Source organism: Dermacentor silvarum, chromosome 9 (assembly GCF_013339745.2).
Source record: "Dermacentor silvarum isolate Dsil-2018 chromosome 9, BIME_Dsil_1.4, whole genome shotgun sequence".
NCBI lineage: Eukaryota > Metazoa > Arthropoda > Arachnida > Ixodida > Ixodidae > Dermacentor > Dermacentor silvarum.
In genome coordinates this window covers 11,023,812-11,042,637 of record NC_051162.1, presented here as the reverse complement: position 1 = coordinate 11,042,637, position 18,826 = coordinate 11,023,812, and the positions used below count along the sequence as shown (strand labels likewise).

At 47.2% G+C, this 18,826-nt stretch overlaps 1 protein-coding gene across 1 annotated transcript in view; it reads right to left on the bottom strand.

Annotated features, from left to right (window-relative positions):
• LOC119465126 (sphingosine-1-phosphate phosphatase 2) overlaps positions 1 to 13,243 on the bottom strand; it is a 142,922-nt gene extending 129,679 nt beyond the window's left edge. The window contains exon 1 of the mRNA XM_037725925.2: positions 12,467 to 13,243. Within this exon, the coding sequence (XP_037581853.1) occupies positions 12,467 to 12,991 (525 nt within the window). The 5' untranslated portion in view covers positions 12,992 to 13,243. The remainder of the gene's footprint in view (positions 1 to 12,466) is intronic.
• Positions 13,244 to 18,826: the final 5,583 nt, after the last annotated feature.

The window sequence follows — 18,826 nt, the reverse complement described above, 5'->3', positions numbered from 1 at the left end:
GTTTAAATACAAAATTCAAGATCGAGATTAGATAAGCAAAGGGCTAGATGGTGATAAATGTAGTAAAGCCTGAATTACTGAAGCAGGTCAGGTGACTGTCTTCGCCCCGTTACACTGTAGCCCCGTTTCAAATCGGGATGCCAATAAACATCATCATCATCGTCGTCATCAACATCACAAGTTGTCCCAGGCGAAAGCGCCCGAATACAAAATTGTTACCGCTTCTGCACTGCTACTGTGCGATCAGCTGCCAGAAATGCGACTGGGTGTTCGCCAACGCACTGTGCTGCATTCATGCTGCAAAATATGGAACCGTAGAGGGTAGACGTGTGCAGTAGTTGGCTGCAAAAAAATGTCACAGTTTCGCCCTAAGGGCGAAGCAATGAATGCGATAGCAACACAGCAATGTCATACGAAGTAAGGTGCGCGGCCTTGGTAGCAATATGAATTGTAGTAAACATGAGCTGATTAAGTAAGCAGGTGTGCTGCGGCGTAAGTAGACCGACATGAAGAGAGACTCGATGACCACGAGAAGGCGCGTGTGAAACGGTGGTGTTGATGAGAAGCGCTTACCGTGGGCAGCGCGTGCGAAGGGACACACCTGTAGTGCTGCACTGCCGATCTGGGCAGCATTGCATGTGTAGCGTGCGTTGGAAAATGTGGCCCGACTATTACTAACTGAATGAACAAGCGTGGTGTGAGCGCGCACAAACAAACATGAATAGATCACACTGAATGACTGCAGCCAACGACTGTCAAAACGCTGGCAGCGAGCGCATACGCCGCGCAGCGGGCGAAGGTACGTGCATGTGGTCTATCGCTTCAACGGAAACTGAGCGGCGAATGCACGGCGCATAAAGGTCAGAGCCGTGTGGAGATAAGAGACGGTGCGGTCGAACGAACGACGAGCGCGGTTGTTGGCAGCGTAGAAGTGCGCCCCCCCCCCCCCCCGCTCCCTCCGGCGCTGGCTTCCCGCTTCCTTGCTTGCGCGTGGGAGAGATAAGAGACTGTGCGGACGAGCGCGGTTGTTGGCAGAGAAGTGCTCCCCCCCCCCCCCTGCTCCCTCCGGCGCTGGCTTTCCGCTTCCTTGTTTGCGCGTGGGAGATGAGTGCGTTCGCTCTCCGTGATAGCGCGCGGCCCCGCACGCTTCCGCTAGGGCATACGGCACGCGGCGAAGATTTTATCTATACGGAACCTCACGGCGACGGCGACGCCGACGGCAGAAATCCGGTTGAAGTGTCCATATAATTGCTATCGCAATAAAATTGGAGGACGCTTAAGCTTCGCCTTTAAGAGTAGAACGCGATAGCGTTATCGGGACCCGTTCGCATCACAACGCGCGGCTGTAGGTCTGGTAGAAATGCTGGAAAAGGGTTTGTGTTTGAGTTTCCTCGTAGCAGAATTAGGTTTTCTCGTACATTCACATTACAATCGGACGCCGATTGGTAAACAATCCGACGGCGAATCCGACGCCGCATCCGACGCCGCATCCGACGCCGAATCTGACACCGAATGGTAAAGTCGTATTTGACCATTTTCCTGACGGATTTCACTGCGAGAAAATCATTTTTTTTTTCACCAATACCTTGCACCACGTGAAGGGCCTGCGCGGTCGGGGTGGTTAAGGATGATTTTCTCCGCCACCCGCATCACACGCCGACGCCGGATTTTCTGCCCTTAACGGTATCGCGTTAAAACAGTGACTGACATATCAAGGGTTGGAATTATTCTGTGTGGCCAAGTTCACGGACCGCTGCCACGCGAGGACTGTCCGTGTTGCGGGCTCTTCACGATGCACGGTGTTACGTCTCAACCTGGACCAGCGTATACCTTGGACGTTTCCCACGAGGCAGCCCCTTTGATCAGCGTCGACCAGACAGTGCCCGACACCGACGGGCAGACAAGCGTCCAAAAACGGCAGTGCGTATCCTTTGGGTGTTGCCCCGAGGCAGGGCCTTTCATCAGCGTCGCCCAGACGGCGACAGCGCCCGACACCGACCATGACAAGCTGACCGTTACGGAGATGCCACAGATTGAGGCGAGAGGACAACTTCGAGGAATTACTACCGTGGGAACGGCGACGATCTCGGTTTCCCAGATGGCCACGGAGTTGCAGTAAATGCGAGGGCGAGGATGCAACATTATACCCGTGCCACACGGGCAAAGTAAAGTGCACTTTGAGCGAGTGCACTTCAGCGCGCTGAGTGTCACTTTGGCGGCGCGCTGCTACACGAGAAAGAAAAGTGTTCTTTCAAATTGATGGTCATGGCAGTCGGGAGTCAGACGAGAAAGCATATATTTGTTAGTATAAAAATGTGTGCCCGAAACGAGTTTAATATTGTTAGAAGCAACATTTACAATCCACCTTTACAAGCGCCGGAAACGACGGCAACTTGACCAGCAACAGTCAAAACGACTCGATCCGCCAAACAACCGCGCAGCCATTGCCCGGCGTGGTCGTGAACAGCCTGAGAGCGAGAATAGTTTTTTTTTTTGCTGTTCTTGTTGTTTTCTTGCAGTGTGGCACATTTTATTATCTTGTAACGTTAGCAATTTAAAACAATGCTATTAAAAATTACTCTTAACTCTACTTTCAATATCACTTTATGTATCTTCTAAGCATTGCTAACGAGGCTTCACACTTCGCCGCCGCGAAGTGAGTTCGCCGAACACACTCGCCGGCGAGTGCGCTCTGCAGTGAGTGCCACTTCCCGTGTGCAGCGTAGCTGCGAAGTGCACTTTACCTCGCCCGTGTGGCACGGGTATTATAGGCGGAGTTCTGTGAACAATACAACCCCTCTGATTGGCCGCACCAAGGTCAGCAATTTCCCCATTCGAGTCTCCTAGGGAAGACGAAGGGATTAAAAGCGGAGACGTGTGGTGCAGTGAATGTGGCGCTGACGTGACCTGATGCGAACTCAGATGATGAATATGCTCCTGATGGAGTGGGCTTCCGTACCAGGGGCCAGTATATATAATTAAATCATTTTTCCTTATTCTTACTACTGGATGTATTCATCGATTCCTTGCCCAAACACCACCTCAAGCCGCAACAACGGCTTTCCTCAAGGACAAAAAAGAAATTCGCGCTTCCGCCAGAAGTGGAACCTCCACAGAACGGTCCCCGGAACGTCGACAAGAGTGAATAATGTTTTTTGCGCAGTGACAAAGTGAGTAACGCCGTTTCCTGGCATAATACGTTTGTCGCACGTTCCACCTCGATTCACACTCAATCATACGCCCGCGCTATCGCTCAGACACTAGAAAGTCGCAGTTTCGGCCGAAAAGTGAAGCATCGATTACTATAGCAAATTATTAGACAGCTATAGGAAGTAAGCATAGTAGTTCTATCGGCCGGGTAATCCTTTAAACATTCGCTTCGTAAATAAAATAGCAAGCATGGTGCCATGCACGCACCGGATTATCGAGCAGCGAGCGAATTGGCCTTCATGCTGCCGCTCGTTTCAAGCGGCGAGAACACAGAGCACACGAAACCATCAGCCCTCGGCGCACTCTGTACCAACCACAGATCGCTTGCAATGTAGGGCCGCCCGCGCGGCCGTTACGCGGCCTTAGGGGCACGATCGCGCTTACGTTCGCGTACGGCAGCCTCTTCTGCCGTGCGCTGCCCCCGCGGCCTACATATGGTGATGGCCGGGAATGCGTTGAGTGACGCGCGTAATGCAATGCAGATATATGCAGTTCGTCTGGGTAGCGTGACGTTGCAGTTCCCACTGTTCTTATCGGTACAACCGCGAATGTAAACTGTAGTGTTCGACGATACTTGCGCCGTTGTTCTATTGTGTGCGCAGATAGTTCCATTGTGTAAGCTGGCTTTCCTGCAGTGCGTTTTCGGCGCTCACGGACGAATTAGTTAGACATAGAAAGCTTCGCTTGAATAATGGCTAAACCATGGTAGCCATGACTTGTTTCTGGCTCCGCAATTCCTTCCGGCGCATGTAGTCTGCAAAATCGAGATCAGTTTATGCTACTCGTAGGCGAACGTCGCAGGAGCATGGACTTGGACACCGACCGGTGAATGCGAAACCGTAGTGGGCTACAGGAAAAGAAAGCTGACTTTACAAAGCTAAGCCGTCTACCCCGTTCTCGCGCTAAGCAACCACCGCGAGAGGCTGCAGAGCTCAGTCGCGTGGTTCGGCGACACTCGCTGTGACTGTCTAATTTCATTCTCCTCCCGCTGTTGAACTTGACTGCACGGAGCCACAATGACGTGCGTCTGCGGGTCACGCACCGCAAAAACAGTGCACTGCAGCTTGACGTCGTGCACCTGAACTCGAAAAGCGGAAGCTGCACATGTGTTCGCCAGTATCCACAGTTCGGCGCGGCTTTCTTTTTTCGTGGCGGCGCATGCGGAAAACTTTCCAAGCACGCAATTCTCCGACATTCGATCGCACTGCTCAGTTCAGCCGAGACGGACAGATATACAACGGCTCCATTCATTCAACAACACTGTCGACGTCACGTGGGATCACAGCCCGAAAGGCAAGTGGATAAGTATTGCAGTACAGAAAGCCCGCAAAAAGATAATACGAGAAAGATGTAAAACACGAGGCCATAATAATATAGACATGCACGCGTGTTTAGAAGAAAAATCAATACTTGTCAAGATACAGCTCACTTTAGCCGAGATTTCAAAATATGTCAAAATATTCTAGGAGAATGCCACAAAATGCATTTAGCCTATCGTACGCAGCCAAACAAAATTGATATTTGAGGATTTTACGTCTCATCCATCTTCACAGAGGGGAGTGGCGCTGATTTTTTTTTTTTTTTTCTGAGACCTCAAGAAAACCAGCGATATATGAAAAAAAAAAGGGGGGGGGGGGGGGGGGGGGCACGTGACAATGCCGCTTGCATGCTCTCAACGTGCCCCGTATGTACCACTACGAAGAGGGCATTCAGGCGGGTGTTGTGCCTGGTATGCTTATCGCTATCAAGAACCGCCGGGAAGCAACCAGGGGCGCGATCTTGTACGCGTTCCAAAATGGAACGGAGGCGTTCCGTTCCATCGAGCCGCACACGATTGGTCAATTTGAACGTCGCGGTTGAAATTGACCAATCGTGTGCGGCTCGATGGAACGGAACGCCTCCGTTCCATTTTGGAACGCGTATAAGATCGCTCCCCATATCACTGGCGCAACTCGAGCCGCCAACGCCAGCCCTGTCACTTTTGAAGCGGCAGCACACCAGGCAAAATGTGCACTTTATTCATACGTGGCCCGCTCGAGAGTACTGAAATCGCGGCGCGCAAATGGGCACGTCAAGTGTTTTGGCTTGTTCTCCGCAGTTAACTATGAACCAACATGGCCAAATGAAAGTCTTGCATGTTTATTCGAAAGCTTTACAACTTTGTGACTGCAAGTCTTGCCCTAAAGCGAAGTTGGTTAAATAACTTGAGCAACTAAGCAGCATACAAAATACACCATGAATTGCTCCATAGAATAGCCAACAACATTCATTTGGTAGCGTATTCCTAGAGTACATCGGCATATTTTTAAGAGGCCCCTCTCCAGGTTTGGTCATCTTATACAGAAAAGCAGCTGCAGTGTATACAATAGCGCTGACGATCGCGTCTGAAAAGTACTACACCGCTGCGCGCTGCATTCGTAAAACTTTGTTATCGGTACTGGGAGTAATGGGTTCTGCGACCCCACCAGGGCCGGCATTTTGTAGCGATGGGTTATGCTTTCTTCTATATACTAGTCTTATCATCCATCGCTCACGGCCGGCTGATCCCGTTGATAACGTGAGCGGACCGTCGCTCCGACCACTGACCAAGCGCGAAAAGGCATTAGCATCGGAAAGGCATCGCTACAAAATACCGGCCCAGATGGCCCTCAGTCGGTGCTGTAGGCGACCTCTTGGGCTCGCGCTGTGACCCGGACTTCCGGAGCAGAGCTGGCCACCTGGGTCGTCCACTTTTGCGAGCCTACAAGCTTCTGGAGTTGTTCGGGCGGTGGGTGTGCGGGGCAGTCCCAAAAGATGTGTTCCATCGTGGCTCTTTGGCCACATATTGAGCAGTCGGGTTTGAATTGGTAAAAACTGCTGCAGTTTCAAACCACGCGCCCTTCCTCTCAACGGAGCAGTCGAGGTCAGACGCACAAGTGCGCTCGTAATTCGCGTTGCTGAAACGTAACTCACCGTGACCGGGAATTATTCGAGGCTACATTTGGTTGATCTGTTGCTTCACTAGATGATTTAATGTCTCAGAAATAATAAAACCTACAAACCGAATGTCTGCGAGTTTTTTACTCCGTGCCTTATCAAGAAGGCCGTACTTCCGTTTCGTCTGCTTGTTACCACGTCGTGCAGTCGCGAACGCAGAAAACGCAATTATCTGCCTTTTTTTTACCAAGTTCTAACGCGCTGATCATGCTCTTTGATTCGCTTGCGTCTGCCTCAATGCTTGTGTTCCGCTGACTTACAACCGCTAGTCACAGCTGCGCGAAACGAGACAAACGCAACAGCTTGAGGCCATCACGCCGCGCAGCAAGGGAAAAAAAGGTTGGGCGTCGCGCTATCCTGCGGCTCCGGCATGGGAGGGAAGGAATTTCGCTCGCGGAGGCTAGGCGGAAGCACGTGGAGAGAGCGTCTATGTTGGCGGTCAAGCTCGCCTCCTGAAATCATGGGTTCGCGGCACCTCAAATATTTCTATCTCTACTATTAATGAAGCATTTTGAATTTTTTTTGCTATAGAACGTTCCCTAGAGGGCAAGTAACAACTTCCAGCGGGTAACCAAAGTTTGCCATGTGGCCTGATGAGGGACCCTTTAAACCTTGATTCAAGTTAGCTGGGGCATCCTGGATCGTACCAATGCTAACGTATGTCGATCATACCTGACCAACTGCATACAGCTTTGAGGGGAAACTTGCAACTAAAGTGAACGCGGACATTCCATCATGTATGCAATAAACACATCAATTGATTAATTCATTCATTAGCCAAGACTAAAAAAAAAAGTGGCATGGAAGTGGCACGGAGGGCACTGTTGACCAACACTTTTACAAGGCCGCCTGGGCAGTACAACAAGCTTATTGTGAATAAATAAAACGCCATTACATGTTTCTAAAAACTTGAAAAACATTGATTCAGGACACAAAAGAGTTTTCTCCATGGATATTTAATGCAGTGAAAAGTATCTGCTTTTGGAAACTTCGGAATTAGTATATATTGTACTACGATTAAAGCTCTGGACTTGTCAACAAGACAAGGTTGAGTGTCATGAGTTCTAGCACTACACAAGTTTAGTTGAAAACTGCACGTCAGTGTAAGCGGCATGATGTGATTTCTACGAAGCGTTCTTAGAAAGTAAACAAGTGGTCCTTGATCTGGTACTACGCGAAGTAATCAATCAATCAGTCAAAAACGAGCTCGATTTAAACAATTCAAGGGTGTGAGAGAGAAAAATTTATTCACAGAAAGGCAGAGAGGTCGGCCAGAGCTGTAACTTGCTCTGGCCTGCTACTCTACACTGGGTAAAAGGGACGAGAAAATCAAAACAATTCAAGGAATGTATACAAAAATTGTTGGACCAATAGCCTATGTGGCTAGTACCTGGTCCAGTAGTTCACTGTTAAATCTCACTGCATTTGTCACTTGGATATTCAAGGGACACCACAAAACGAATGTTAAGCATTATTAGTAAATTACACTTCTGCCAGATGGAGCTCAACTGCAATGAAGTTGCCGCACCAACGCTAACTGTGACCTCACCAATTATGAGAACGTCTTGCTCAATTTTAGTTAGTTTTTATCGGAAAAAAGGACTGCATTGCATTCTAAAGAAACAAAAGGCTCAGCCTAGCATGTCTCAAGAACTCCTGCACCAAAACGGGTCAATCATGACAAAATACTTGAAATCCATGATAAAAGCACTGAAATTTCACACTGATGTACCAATGCTGAGGTTTCGGAGTGAAATAAAAAAATAATGAAGCTTTGCCTAATTTTGCACGGGAATCAAATTTTTCATGCCAAATGAATGAAAAATAAGTTATGAAAGAATTTGCCATTCTAAATTAGTGTCGCTGCTTATAGTGCCTTTAATTAAAATACATCAACTGCTTGTGTGCCCATCTTAAAATAAAATTTGTCATTGCTGGGTCGATATATTTGCGTACATATTGAACCCTTCATTTGAAGAGTGAAATGTCTAGCTTTGTTGCAAGACATTAGTACGCTGCAGGCCTAGTGAACTTCATTTGACAAGTGTAATGGTTCAGCATTGTTAGTAAGACATGTCCAAGTGAGTGCAGGCAAGCACTTGTGTGTGTCCGCTATTGCACTCAAATGTTGTTGAACAAGCCTCATAGATGCTTCATGTCCCAGCATGGATAAGCACCCAGGAGAGCCAAATAATTTTTACCTTGGTTTTCTGAGGAAGCCAGTGTGTTCCTATTTGCATCCATAATAGGCAGTGAAACTTAAAATCTCGGGCTCCTAATTCATTTTAAAAAGAAAGTGTGAATTACAGATTCTTGTATTTTTTGAAGAGTTTGTCTGCAACAAGCAACTTTGTGTAAACCTCAGCTCTAAAAACTGTTATGAACTACAATAACTTAAACATACTTTTCCCACTCATATGTAATGACTACACTTCCCACATATTCCTGTGTTTGAGGCCAACGCATACAAATCCCAGTCTTGTAGATAAAAAAGTGATTCAAAATGGTCAAAGTACATCCCTTTGGAGGGATGCTAACACCTCAAAATGTTATTCTTCTAAAACATCTTACACGACAGTATGAGGGTGAACTGAATTACATTAAAAAATGCATTTCTCCCAAACTGACCATTTGAAAGTTCAAGAATCCATATGGCCAAATAAATTATTGTAAACGCACATTTTTTCCTTAAACATGACAACAGTGGAACTGCCTTCCACAAAGAATTCCATGCTGCTTTTCTTTTCCTGTCCTTTAGATAGAACATTTGTCAAAACAATGCTGACAACTTTTGTTGCTGTGTAGAAGCCAATTGTTCTGTCAGTATCCTCCATACCTTTCTGCCATAGTAATGTCTCAGGCATGTCAAGAGTGTTGCAATTGTACCGTGTGTCATATACTCTAATACTCTATGCATAGCTTTGCTAAATATATTATGCAAGACTGGTCACCACTGCAACAATGTCCTTAGCAGATGCTGTAGGTAGCTGTGAAAATTAATGTATACATACAAGCTGCTCTGTTCAGTAGTGGATGTCATTTCTGTAATCATTTTCCCAAAATTGTTCTCCTGATCATTTGCCATTGTGGCTGCCCTCTTTATGCTGCTTATTGTGGACAGTTCCTATAAGCCTTTTATGCAATAACAGTGTCAGTTGATGACAGCACTATCTCATGCCTCTGCATTTTGGTGCCGTGATGACACTAAATCTATGCACACACAGCTTCGGTTTACTTTCCTGCTATTAAATATTAAGACAGTGCTGCACTGATTCATAATTTTATTTTTACTCAATAGCTTTTTACCTAGGGAAAAGCTATTGCACAAATGGGCATACACAACATAGATGGAGAAAAAAAAAGAAGATAAGGTATGTTTACTGTTGTGGGTCACTGTAAAAGAATTATAACAAATATGAAAAAAAATGCATGGATCAAGACTCATTGTTAACAAGTGCAGTTAAAAACTACAGTAAACTCTCAGTAGTACGACGTCAGTTTAACGAATATTTCAGAATAACAAACTTTTAGAAAATCCCTGGCGGTTTTCCTATACCTTCTATACAAAAATCTCTCGGAGAAACGAATTTTTCAGTTGACCGAACTTGATCAGTCTGCCCGAGCTACTTTTTGAAATCAGTTCATTGAAGTTTTGCGCTCTGAACTATCAGATATGGAAACTGTTTCCAGTGTTCATCCCAAAGAAGAGTGCGACAAGGAATATGCAATGGCAGAGGCAGATTCAAATCATGTAACTCTAGCCGAGGCTGTAGGATGCCTTGGAAAGTTGCGAGACTTCATGTCTCAGCAACAAGCTGTGCCAGAGGAAGTGCACTCTCTGGACAGCTTTGTTACTTCTTGGACTTTAAGAGCACCAGTGCAAATAATTTTTTTTTTCCAAAGTGAGATAGGCAGCAACCTAACTGTTACAGTGCATAAAACAAAACTCCATAAACTGCGTTTCACACTTTTGACTGTCTGCAGTGCCCTATGCTGCTCCATATTCTAGGGAATATTCAGTTTAATGAACTTTCACTTAAAAGAACACTTTGCTTAGGTCCCCTTGAAGTTCACTTAAGTGAGAGCTCAGTTTAATTTAAAGAAAGTTAGCGAATGTACCCGGCTATGGGGTTTCAATGGACTACCCCTCGTGCAAGAGAAATAACTGTACTTCTGGCGCCCGCACGCGGGTAGTAGTTTACCTACCTTTTACTGACATATTTTATGAAACACTTTAAAGCAGCATTTTACTGATATGATGGCATTCTCAGGTAGCACTGACCAAACAAACCTGACCTGACTGCCTTTATCAGTTCTAGTTTAAAGTTTATGTAATTCCACTACAGGTTAATCGTCAAAAAAGAAAATAGTGTTTGCTAAATTTGTCAGACACCAGAGTCCTGGTTTCCCTTAATGTTGACACTGACAAGTACAAGACTTAATTTACAGTTGTAAGAATAAATCAGGTCAAGCACAGCACTTGGAAAGATTCTGGTTTGTAGATTCTCCTCAGGCAGTTTCTTTCCATAAATTTTGACACATATTAAGGGCAGCTTTACAGAACAGCCTTTCAAGGACCTAGGTGCGTGCCCTGTGCCGTAGCCTAGTTGTAGAGCGCCCACTTAGGCTGTGGTGGGTTTCGATTCCCACCGCTGCCTGGCACACACTGGTTCAAATGGGCACAAGCGTACCCCGGCCTAGCGTTCGGCTTCCTGCAAGGGTTATATGCTTGGGAAAAGAGCCTGCGCCCTAAATTCCCATTGAAAACCTTGTGAGCACACAAAAAAGTGATGTAGCGCTTTTGAGGGCTTGGGTGTAGCACACCCGACACAAGACAGTAGAGTAGCACAGACACACACAGATGACATTGCTATGCAGGCTGTCCGATTGAGATCCAGTTTTGGAAAGCTAGCATGAGACACACACTTCGCACCTTTACTCTGAGACCACCCATATGAATTTTGAAAGAATGCCGTGAGTGGAACTGTGTTAGCCATTTTGCAGATGCAAAATAGAAGGCCCTTGTCAAAAAACTTTCGAAGCTAGCAACAATGCCATCAAATAAGTTCAGGAAGAAAGGAATGAGCATCAGGACATCTTGAAGAAGCACCCCCCCATGTATCTGCAATGAACAGAACATTGAAGCTGAGGAACGACGTTATAGTACCTCATTTTCAGAGAGTCCCTCTTAAAGGAGATCCCCGTGGGATGTTTTATTCAGAGTCGCTGTCCTTTCAACCAACATATGCCTTCTGATCACCTACCCGCCTGTCCATCCCACCAGAGGCGTGTGTGTCCTCTCTCTTCATACAATCACTTTACTGTACGGCACTGTACAGTAACGAACCGTGCACTTTTTTCATTGTTAGGAAAGGCAGAACAACACTGGACGATCGCTTACTATGAACTGAAAAGGTTTTATTTGAAATGTGTTTTCATATTTTTATGTGGGAATAGTTTTTTTTTTTTTTTTCAAATCACTAGTGTCTGTTATGGTTTACGACAAATTCGGGTTTGCAGCCATAGTCATGGAATGAATTAAGTACATGAACCGAGGTACAACTGTACAGGCATCAGTTTGTTTGTTTAACTACCAATGCAATATTGAAATTTTCCCAAATTATTTGCGGTGTACATAAGCGATGCAGATCAAGTCCTTTGTCCTCAGGCATATTTGTTAGTTATCTTGTTATTGCTGCACCATTTTCGCTGCTCCGATACACTGACAACACACTTATTTGGGCATTTTAGAAATAACATACCTAGTCGCTTGGTATACTAACAAACTGATATGGCAAACGAATGCAGGAGCACTACACGTCAGTACAAATGTGTCAACAGTAAACGCAATGCCAGAAAGCATACAGCTCACTTCTGTATTGTTGGAAGCCAATTAATTTCTGGATGTGCATCAGAAATGAGTCTTTTGTTATTTCTTTTGTTATGTGTTAAAGTGTCGATGCCTCGGCTCTTGGGACTCTGAACTTTGGGCCCCACAGTGAGCCAAGTCAAACATTCGTCAAACATTGTGATTCTGGTGCACCTGATTTCTTGCCCTCTATTTTTTATTATTATTACTACTAGTACTTTGATCATTTTTTACTGTTGCGTGAAATCTGCCTTCACTCGCCTGCCTAACTAGGTCACTATTTTAAGAAGCGCTGCGAAACAACTTTCTCCGCCGGAGATTTGATCGGGCTATCGCCAGCTGTTTTTGTTGGCACGGTGACGGCCCACAAAGTTTTCGCGGCGCGTATGTGAAGGAGAGAGAGAGGCCCACCTCGTAGCGCTGCTGCGTCCACAGCAGCAGTCCGAAAGGCACGGTGGCTCCGGTCATCGCGTGCGTGGACGGCATGCCGAACTCGGCCGAGTACGCCCGGTCGAGCTGGACGACCGGCGGGGACGCCGGCCGGGGCCAGCGCAACAGGTCCTTGGCCAGGCCGCCGCAGTACATGACCAGTGCCCACACGAGCAGCACGCGCCGGCACACCACGGCGTCCCAGTTCCACAGGATGAACGGGAAGAACGTCGCGTAGAATGCCTCGTAGCCCAGCAGCGAGCCGAAGCGGAACAGGTGGTACCAGCCGAGGCGCTCGACACGGCACGGCACCGACGCGTCGGGACCCCGCCGCTCGGCCTTCGCCGCGTAGCCGTTGCGCGCGCCGTTCTGCTGCACGCGACCGTTCTTGGCCGCCGCCGCCGCCAGCCGGTAAACACCGAAGTAGTTCTGAACACGCTCCACCAGGAACGGGCTGTTGAGGGCCTCGGCGAACGACCGGCCCCGCCTCACGAGTTCTCCCCGCATGACACTCCGGGCGCCGTCGCGGTGCCGGGACGATCAGCTGCTCCGAGAACAATCGCACGCGCGCCCCGCCGATCACGAGCTGGGAGTCCGCGCCGACAACGGCTTGCTCCGTTACTACTACTACAGAGCGGCACACAGCTCGAGGCGGCGGCGGCACAATACAAAACACCTGGAACGCCGAACTTGCAGCAGCAGCAGCAACGATGCGGCGGCGGAGTCCCGGAACTTGCTTCGTAGACTGCTGTCCGCCGGCCGTGACTTTTTTCGGTACATGTTTCGCTATGAAGAATGGAGTGGCGCTGCGAGCAGTCGGCGTGCTGCGGACAGGAGAAGGCGGGAACCGCTGCAATTTTTGAATCGCGCTGTATCGACCACCTACGACCAGCGGCTTTGTGAGACCTTAAGATGACATTTGTAAACATTTAAGTATATAGTGGAGTACTTGCCATTTATTTATTTATTTATTTATTTATTTATTTATTTATTTATTTATTTATTTATTTATTTATTTATTTATTTATTTATTTATTTATTTATTTATTTATTTATTTTCGTAACTTGAATATTTGTTGGAAAGAAAGGCCGATGCAAGTGAAACGTGTAAGTAAATTTGTTAAGAATTTGTTTTCTTTTTAATTACTGCGAACGTGCGGGAAGTGCATGTGGTGACGTGTTGTTCCCACGTTTCCTTACTGCCACTGTCATGAGGTGCATCAATTAATTTTGTTCTGTAAGAATTTTGACATTTAAATGGCAGTTTACCAAGCATCAAGTTGTGAAGGCATGCATGTGGCATGCATGTGTCAGAAACTGTACAGATGTAAGATTACAGATAACAAAATCACTCCCAAATTTAATCGTATTCCTGTGTGCGTGTTATTGCATTTTCTGGCAATTCATATGGTTCCTTCAAGCACATCGCTTACGCTGAAACCACGCAAGTATTCATTGTACTATGTTGAAAAGAGTCGGGCTGAGGACTCTTTATTGGCCTTGCGGAATTAATTCCTGACACAGTACGCATCAGTACCTACGCAGATGACATATGCATATGGGCGTCCGCAGTCACGCGACCGCAAATTCGTGCAAGATTGCAGCGAGCTGTTTCTTTAACGTCTCAGTACCTGCAGTGCCAAGGACTGCAACTGGCTCCAGAAAAGTGCGCTGCGATAGCGTTCACACGGAAGCTTATGTGTTGGTATCCAATTATGATCAATGGCAATACCATCCCATATGTGGCCCACCACAGATACCTCGGCGTTGTCATTGACCGCGGTGCTTCATGGTCAAAGCATGTGGCAACGTTAAAGAAAAAAATTAACTGGGCTTGCTCAAGTTTTTCGCTTTTTGGCCGGTATGAAGTGGGGCCCATCTGAGCATTCGCTACTCCGGCTGTACCAGGCTCTCTACGTCGGCTACATTCGGTATAGCCTGCCAGTTTTATCAGGTATGAGCCGGTCATGTTTGCGTACGCTGGAAAGTGCCCAGGCACAGATGCTGAAAACATGTCTCGGTTTTCCACGTTGCACCTCAACCTACGGAACAATTGAGGAGGCTCGCGTCACCCCTTTACCTGTCTATCTACGATGCGAACCTCTTCGAGTATTCCTGCGACTACTGTGCCGTCATGGATGCCACCCCTTATCGACACTTCCCGACATACGGCCAGACTCCACATTTTCAAGAGCCATTAAATGCCAAGAATCTGCCATACCATCATACTTTGCCCCTGCTGACCTTCCACGTATGCCCCCATGGGTAATGTCCAAAATACGGGTGCGTCTATCTATTCCCGGAATTTCTAAAAAATCGCGAATAGCTACCGTCGGCCTCAGACATTTAACACTTGAATATATGTCGAAAGAATATGACTCCTCGGTGAATGTGTATACAGACGGATCGGTCTCGTCGTATGCGTCTGGTGCGGCTTTCGTCGTGCCTGCGCATCAAGTCATTCGACGGTTTCGTCTGTGTAACAAGACGACTACAACATCTACGGAACTAGTGGCAATCAAAGAGGCCGTTCCATATATTTTACAACAGCCTCCTCGAGTATGGACAGTCTTCAGTGACGCACAGTCGGCTCTGCAACTACTTAGACTGGTGTTGAAAGAAAGCGCTTACAGAGTGCTGGCTCTTCAAACTGCCGAGCTATACACTTTAGCGCAAGAAAACAGCCACCACATCACATTTCAGTGGATTCCCAGTCACTGTGGTATACACGGCAACGAATTGGCTGATGCCGAAGCGAAGAAAGCACTGGAAGAACCAGAGTCAATGCTTGCGATTCCTTTTTCAAGAGCGGACGCCAACTGCCTTCTCTCCAGTGTCATCCGAAAATCGACAGAAAAGCGCTGGGACAATCCAGATAATCGACACAGACGACTGCAGAGATTGGACCCTACCATGAAATTTAGGCTACCACCGAAAATTCAACGCTGCTGTGCCAGTCTTCTGCACAGAATAAGGCTGGGGGTAGCGTTTACGCGCGGATACGTACACCTCATGCGACGCACCGAGTCTCCAGACTGTGAATTGTGCAATGTCAAAGGGACTATGGGTCATGTGCTTTGTGACTGCCCTAGGTACGTGCAAGAGCGTCAAAGGTTGAATAATGACCTTACGCGTCTCGACAGCCCACCGTTGTCGGAGGACGTTATTTTAGGCCCTTGGCCAGACACTCAATCAAGTTTCAAGGCCATGCAGGCGCTACTGAACTTTTGAAAAAGTACGGGCCTGGACTGTAGGCTTTGAGCATGCCAAAGTGCTTGCCATATGTTTTACATCCTCCTTCTCTCATCATCGTCACCCATCATGCGCCTCTTTCTTCCCCTCTTCCCCTTCCCCCAACGCAGAGTAGCTGGCTAGAGGAATTTACCTCAGGCCGACCTCTCTGCATTTCGCATCATTAAACTTATCTCTCTCTCTCTTGTACTATGTTTCATCACACCTTTCTTGGCATTTTTTTTTCTTTTTTTAACGTTTCGCCGGAGACGCGAATGGTAAATTATATTTCCGTTCGATTCGCCTGCACCACTATTAACCAGTTCACTGGCGGTCCACGAGAAGTTCAGAAATGGTGCAGCTCCATTTCTTCGGTGCAGGCACAAGCGCGACACTCGAAACGAATGTCAAAGTGCAGACGCGGTGCAGGCGTTATGTTTTTTCCGACGAATGTGCACGGAGTGTGTAAGCTTGAGAGATCCTGAACTGCAGGTATGGTCGGCTTCTGGGGCGTAAATACACACCACACTTGCGTAAAAACATCAGACGCGCGTAAGCGGGGTTTTAACGGCGCTCGCGGCCGTGTGCTGCGTCGTCTGCCGCGCTCCTGCTTCGCACCTGTGCGTCTGCACCAAGTAGAGAGGGTGCAGCAAAATCGTGAACGATGCAGCCCTGCACCTTTCCTGCACGTTTTGAAACGAGCGGCGTGGTTCAGGGGGCGCCATTGCTGCACCACCGAAAAGAATGAAACGAATGGCAGGGTGCGGCACGTGGAACCGATCAGCCGTAGAGGTACGCAAGAGACGATTACAGTACTGGTGGGAAAAAAAGCAGGAAAGATACTACCTGATCTCTTAAAATCATAGGCAGCGGTACAAGGTAGATTTTTGGGGAAGAAAAACATGAATGAGACGTATACAAAAGTGCTAGATAAAGAAAATTATATAGTATACATAATTAAATCAAGCAGGCTAGGTGACTATTTGTCACCACCCCGTTTTGAAGGGGATTCCATTAAACAAATGGCAGGTTGCGTCACCTCGTGAGCTGGTTCAGTTGGGTGCAGGCGAATCGTACGTACCTATTATTAGGCTGTATCCTGGTAACCCTTAAGTTGATTCTGTGAGCAACTTCTTCTTTGCAATAGTTTCGCAATGTTGCAACAAAGCTCTCATGCGCCTGTAAAATCGCTGTTGATAAAGGGCGATCCCCGGCAGAAACGTCTGAATAATCTTATTTATTCGGCTGGCATGTAAGCTAGCCGTAATTTGTGGTGCTTACCAAGACACTACGAGGAAAGAAAATAAACTTTCTTGCCGAGGCGGGATTCGAACCCCCGTACCTTCGGTCCCAAAGTGAGCTTCGCAACCACTAGGTTATACAGCCTTTTTTCTTTCTTTATTGCCTTTATTCAATTCACACAGAAATATGGTGTACAATCATACCAGCCCATCAAGGGCTGAAAAGGGGAACAATCAACACTCGGGCATGTACATCAACCCTTCTAACCTAGGAAGCCAGTCTGGTTCGGGTTCATGAAGTTTGTACACTTGAACCATTCTGCTGACAGATTCGCGAAAGTAACTCCTTATTGGCCTCGCGTCAAGATCTGCATGACGATAGGCCATTCTTGACAACCAAATACTAATATAGGCCCAGGAGCATTATCATGTGGAGTGGAATGCCTTCGTCGTTATTGGCCGGTAAAAATCTAATGCCGTAGCTATCTATTGGTAAGCCTTTTTTTAAAGTTCTTTGAAGTATGTCCCAAAAGAAGTATTCTCCGCAACAATCTAGGAAAACGTGTTCAATTGTCTCAGGTTTCCTACATAAAAAACAGTGAGTGCCCCAAGGTACGACCATCCCTTTTTCTTCCATATATGTCTTTACTTCTAGCGTATTAGTATGCAGTTTAAAGAAGAAGCTTTTGACACCTCCCCTAACAGGCATGTTTTTTACACCTTTCGTGTCATATCTTACAAAATCATATCTCCCTTGAATACCTCTGTGGCATGTCTCGGGAAAAACTGTACAAAGACTTGTGTGATTTATTTCTTCCCACTCCCCTATTTAGAACCCAATACAATGATGGTCCAGGTCTAGGCTATACAGCCACGCTTGCAGAACATGCATTTATGCGAACCATATGATTGCGTTCGAGCGTCGTCGGTGCTCGCGCGTTCGTACGCTGGTGCTCTGCGAGGTGAAGCGGTTTTGCGCGCTTTGAGAGCGAGAGAGAGAGAGAGAGACGCATTCACGGAGCGGGTCTCCTGAAGCGCGGTGTCGGTGTTGCAAGCTGGGCTATGCAACGGGCAGTGAGGGCCGTAAGTCCGAGACACGCGAAAAGAAAATATCATCATCACGAGTAATAAGATGAAAAAGTCACTCGCACTTCCGGAAAAGTCTGGGCTACGATCGCGCAGCTTCGCTGTTTCAAGCGTTGCGCGGCTGAATGCAAGGTTAAGCGTTGCCCCGTGTCGCAGAAAATCCGGCGTCGGCAACCGGCGTGCGATGCGGGTGGCGAAGAAAATCATCCCCAACCAACCAGACCGCGCAGGCCATCCACGTGATGCAAGGTCTTGGTGAACTAAAATTGAATTTCTCACAGTGAAATCCGTCAGGCAAATAGTAAAGTACGACTTTACCATTCGGCGTCGGATTCTCCGTCGGGCTGTTTACCAATCGGCGTCGGATTGTAATTTGAATGTACGAGAAAACCTAATTCTGCTACGAGGAAACTCGTCTAGTAAAGTTGATGCGAACGGGTCCCGATAACGCTATCGTGTTCTACTCTTAAAGGCGAAGCTTAAGCGTCCTCCAATTTTTTTCATCATGCAGACGCAGGTACAAAAACAAACGTTCCGCTCGACGTTTCGGTCACGAACCTGCCTTTATCAAGAACGATTTTGCAAGCACAGAGAGTTCAATTTATAAGTTTTTTATTGAGGGCAGTGCTTATGGGTAGAATTTGTGACCTTGAGAATAAAAAAAAAGGAAAAAGAGTCCCTTCGGAAAAAGCATGTAAGTGCGCCAAGCATGTGTGCATACATTTGGACACAAAAAGGACCAAAGGCAGTCCAATTCCTTGTGGGAAGGGGGGGGGGGGGGGGG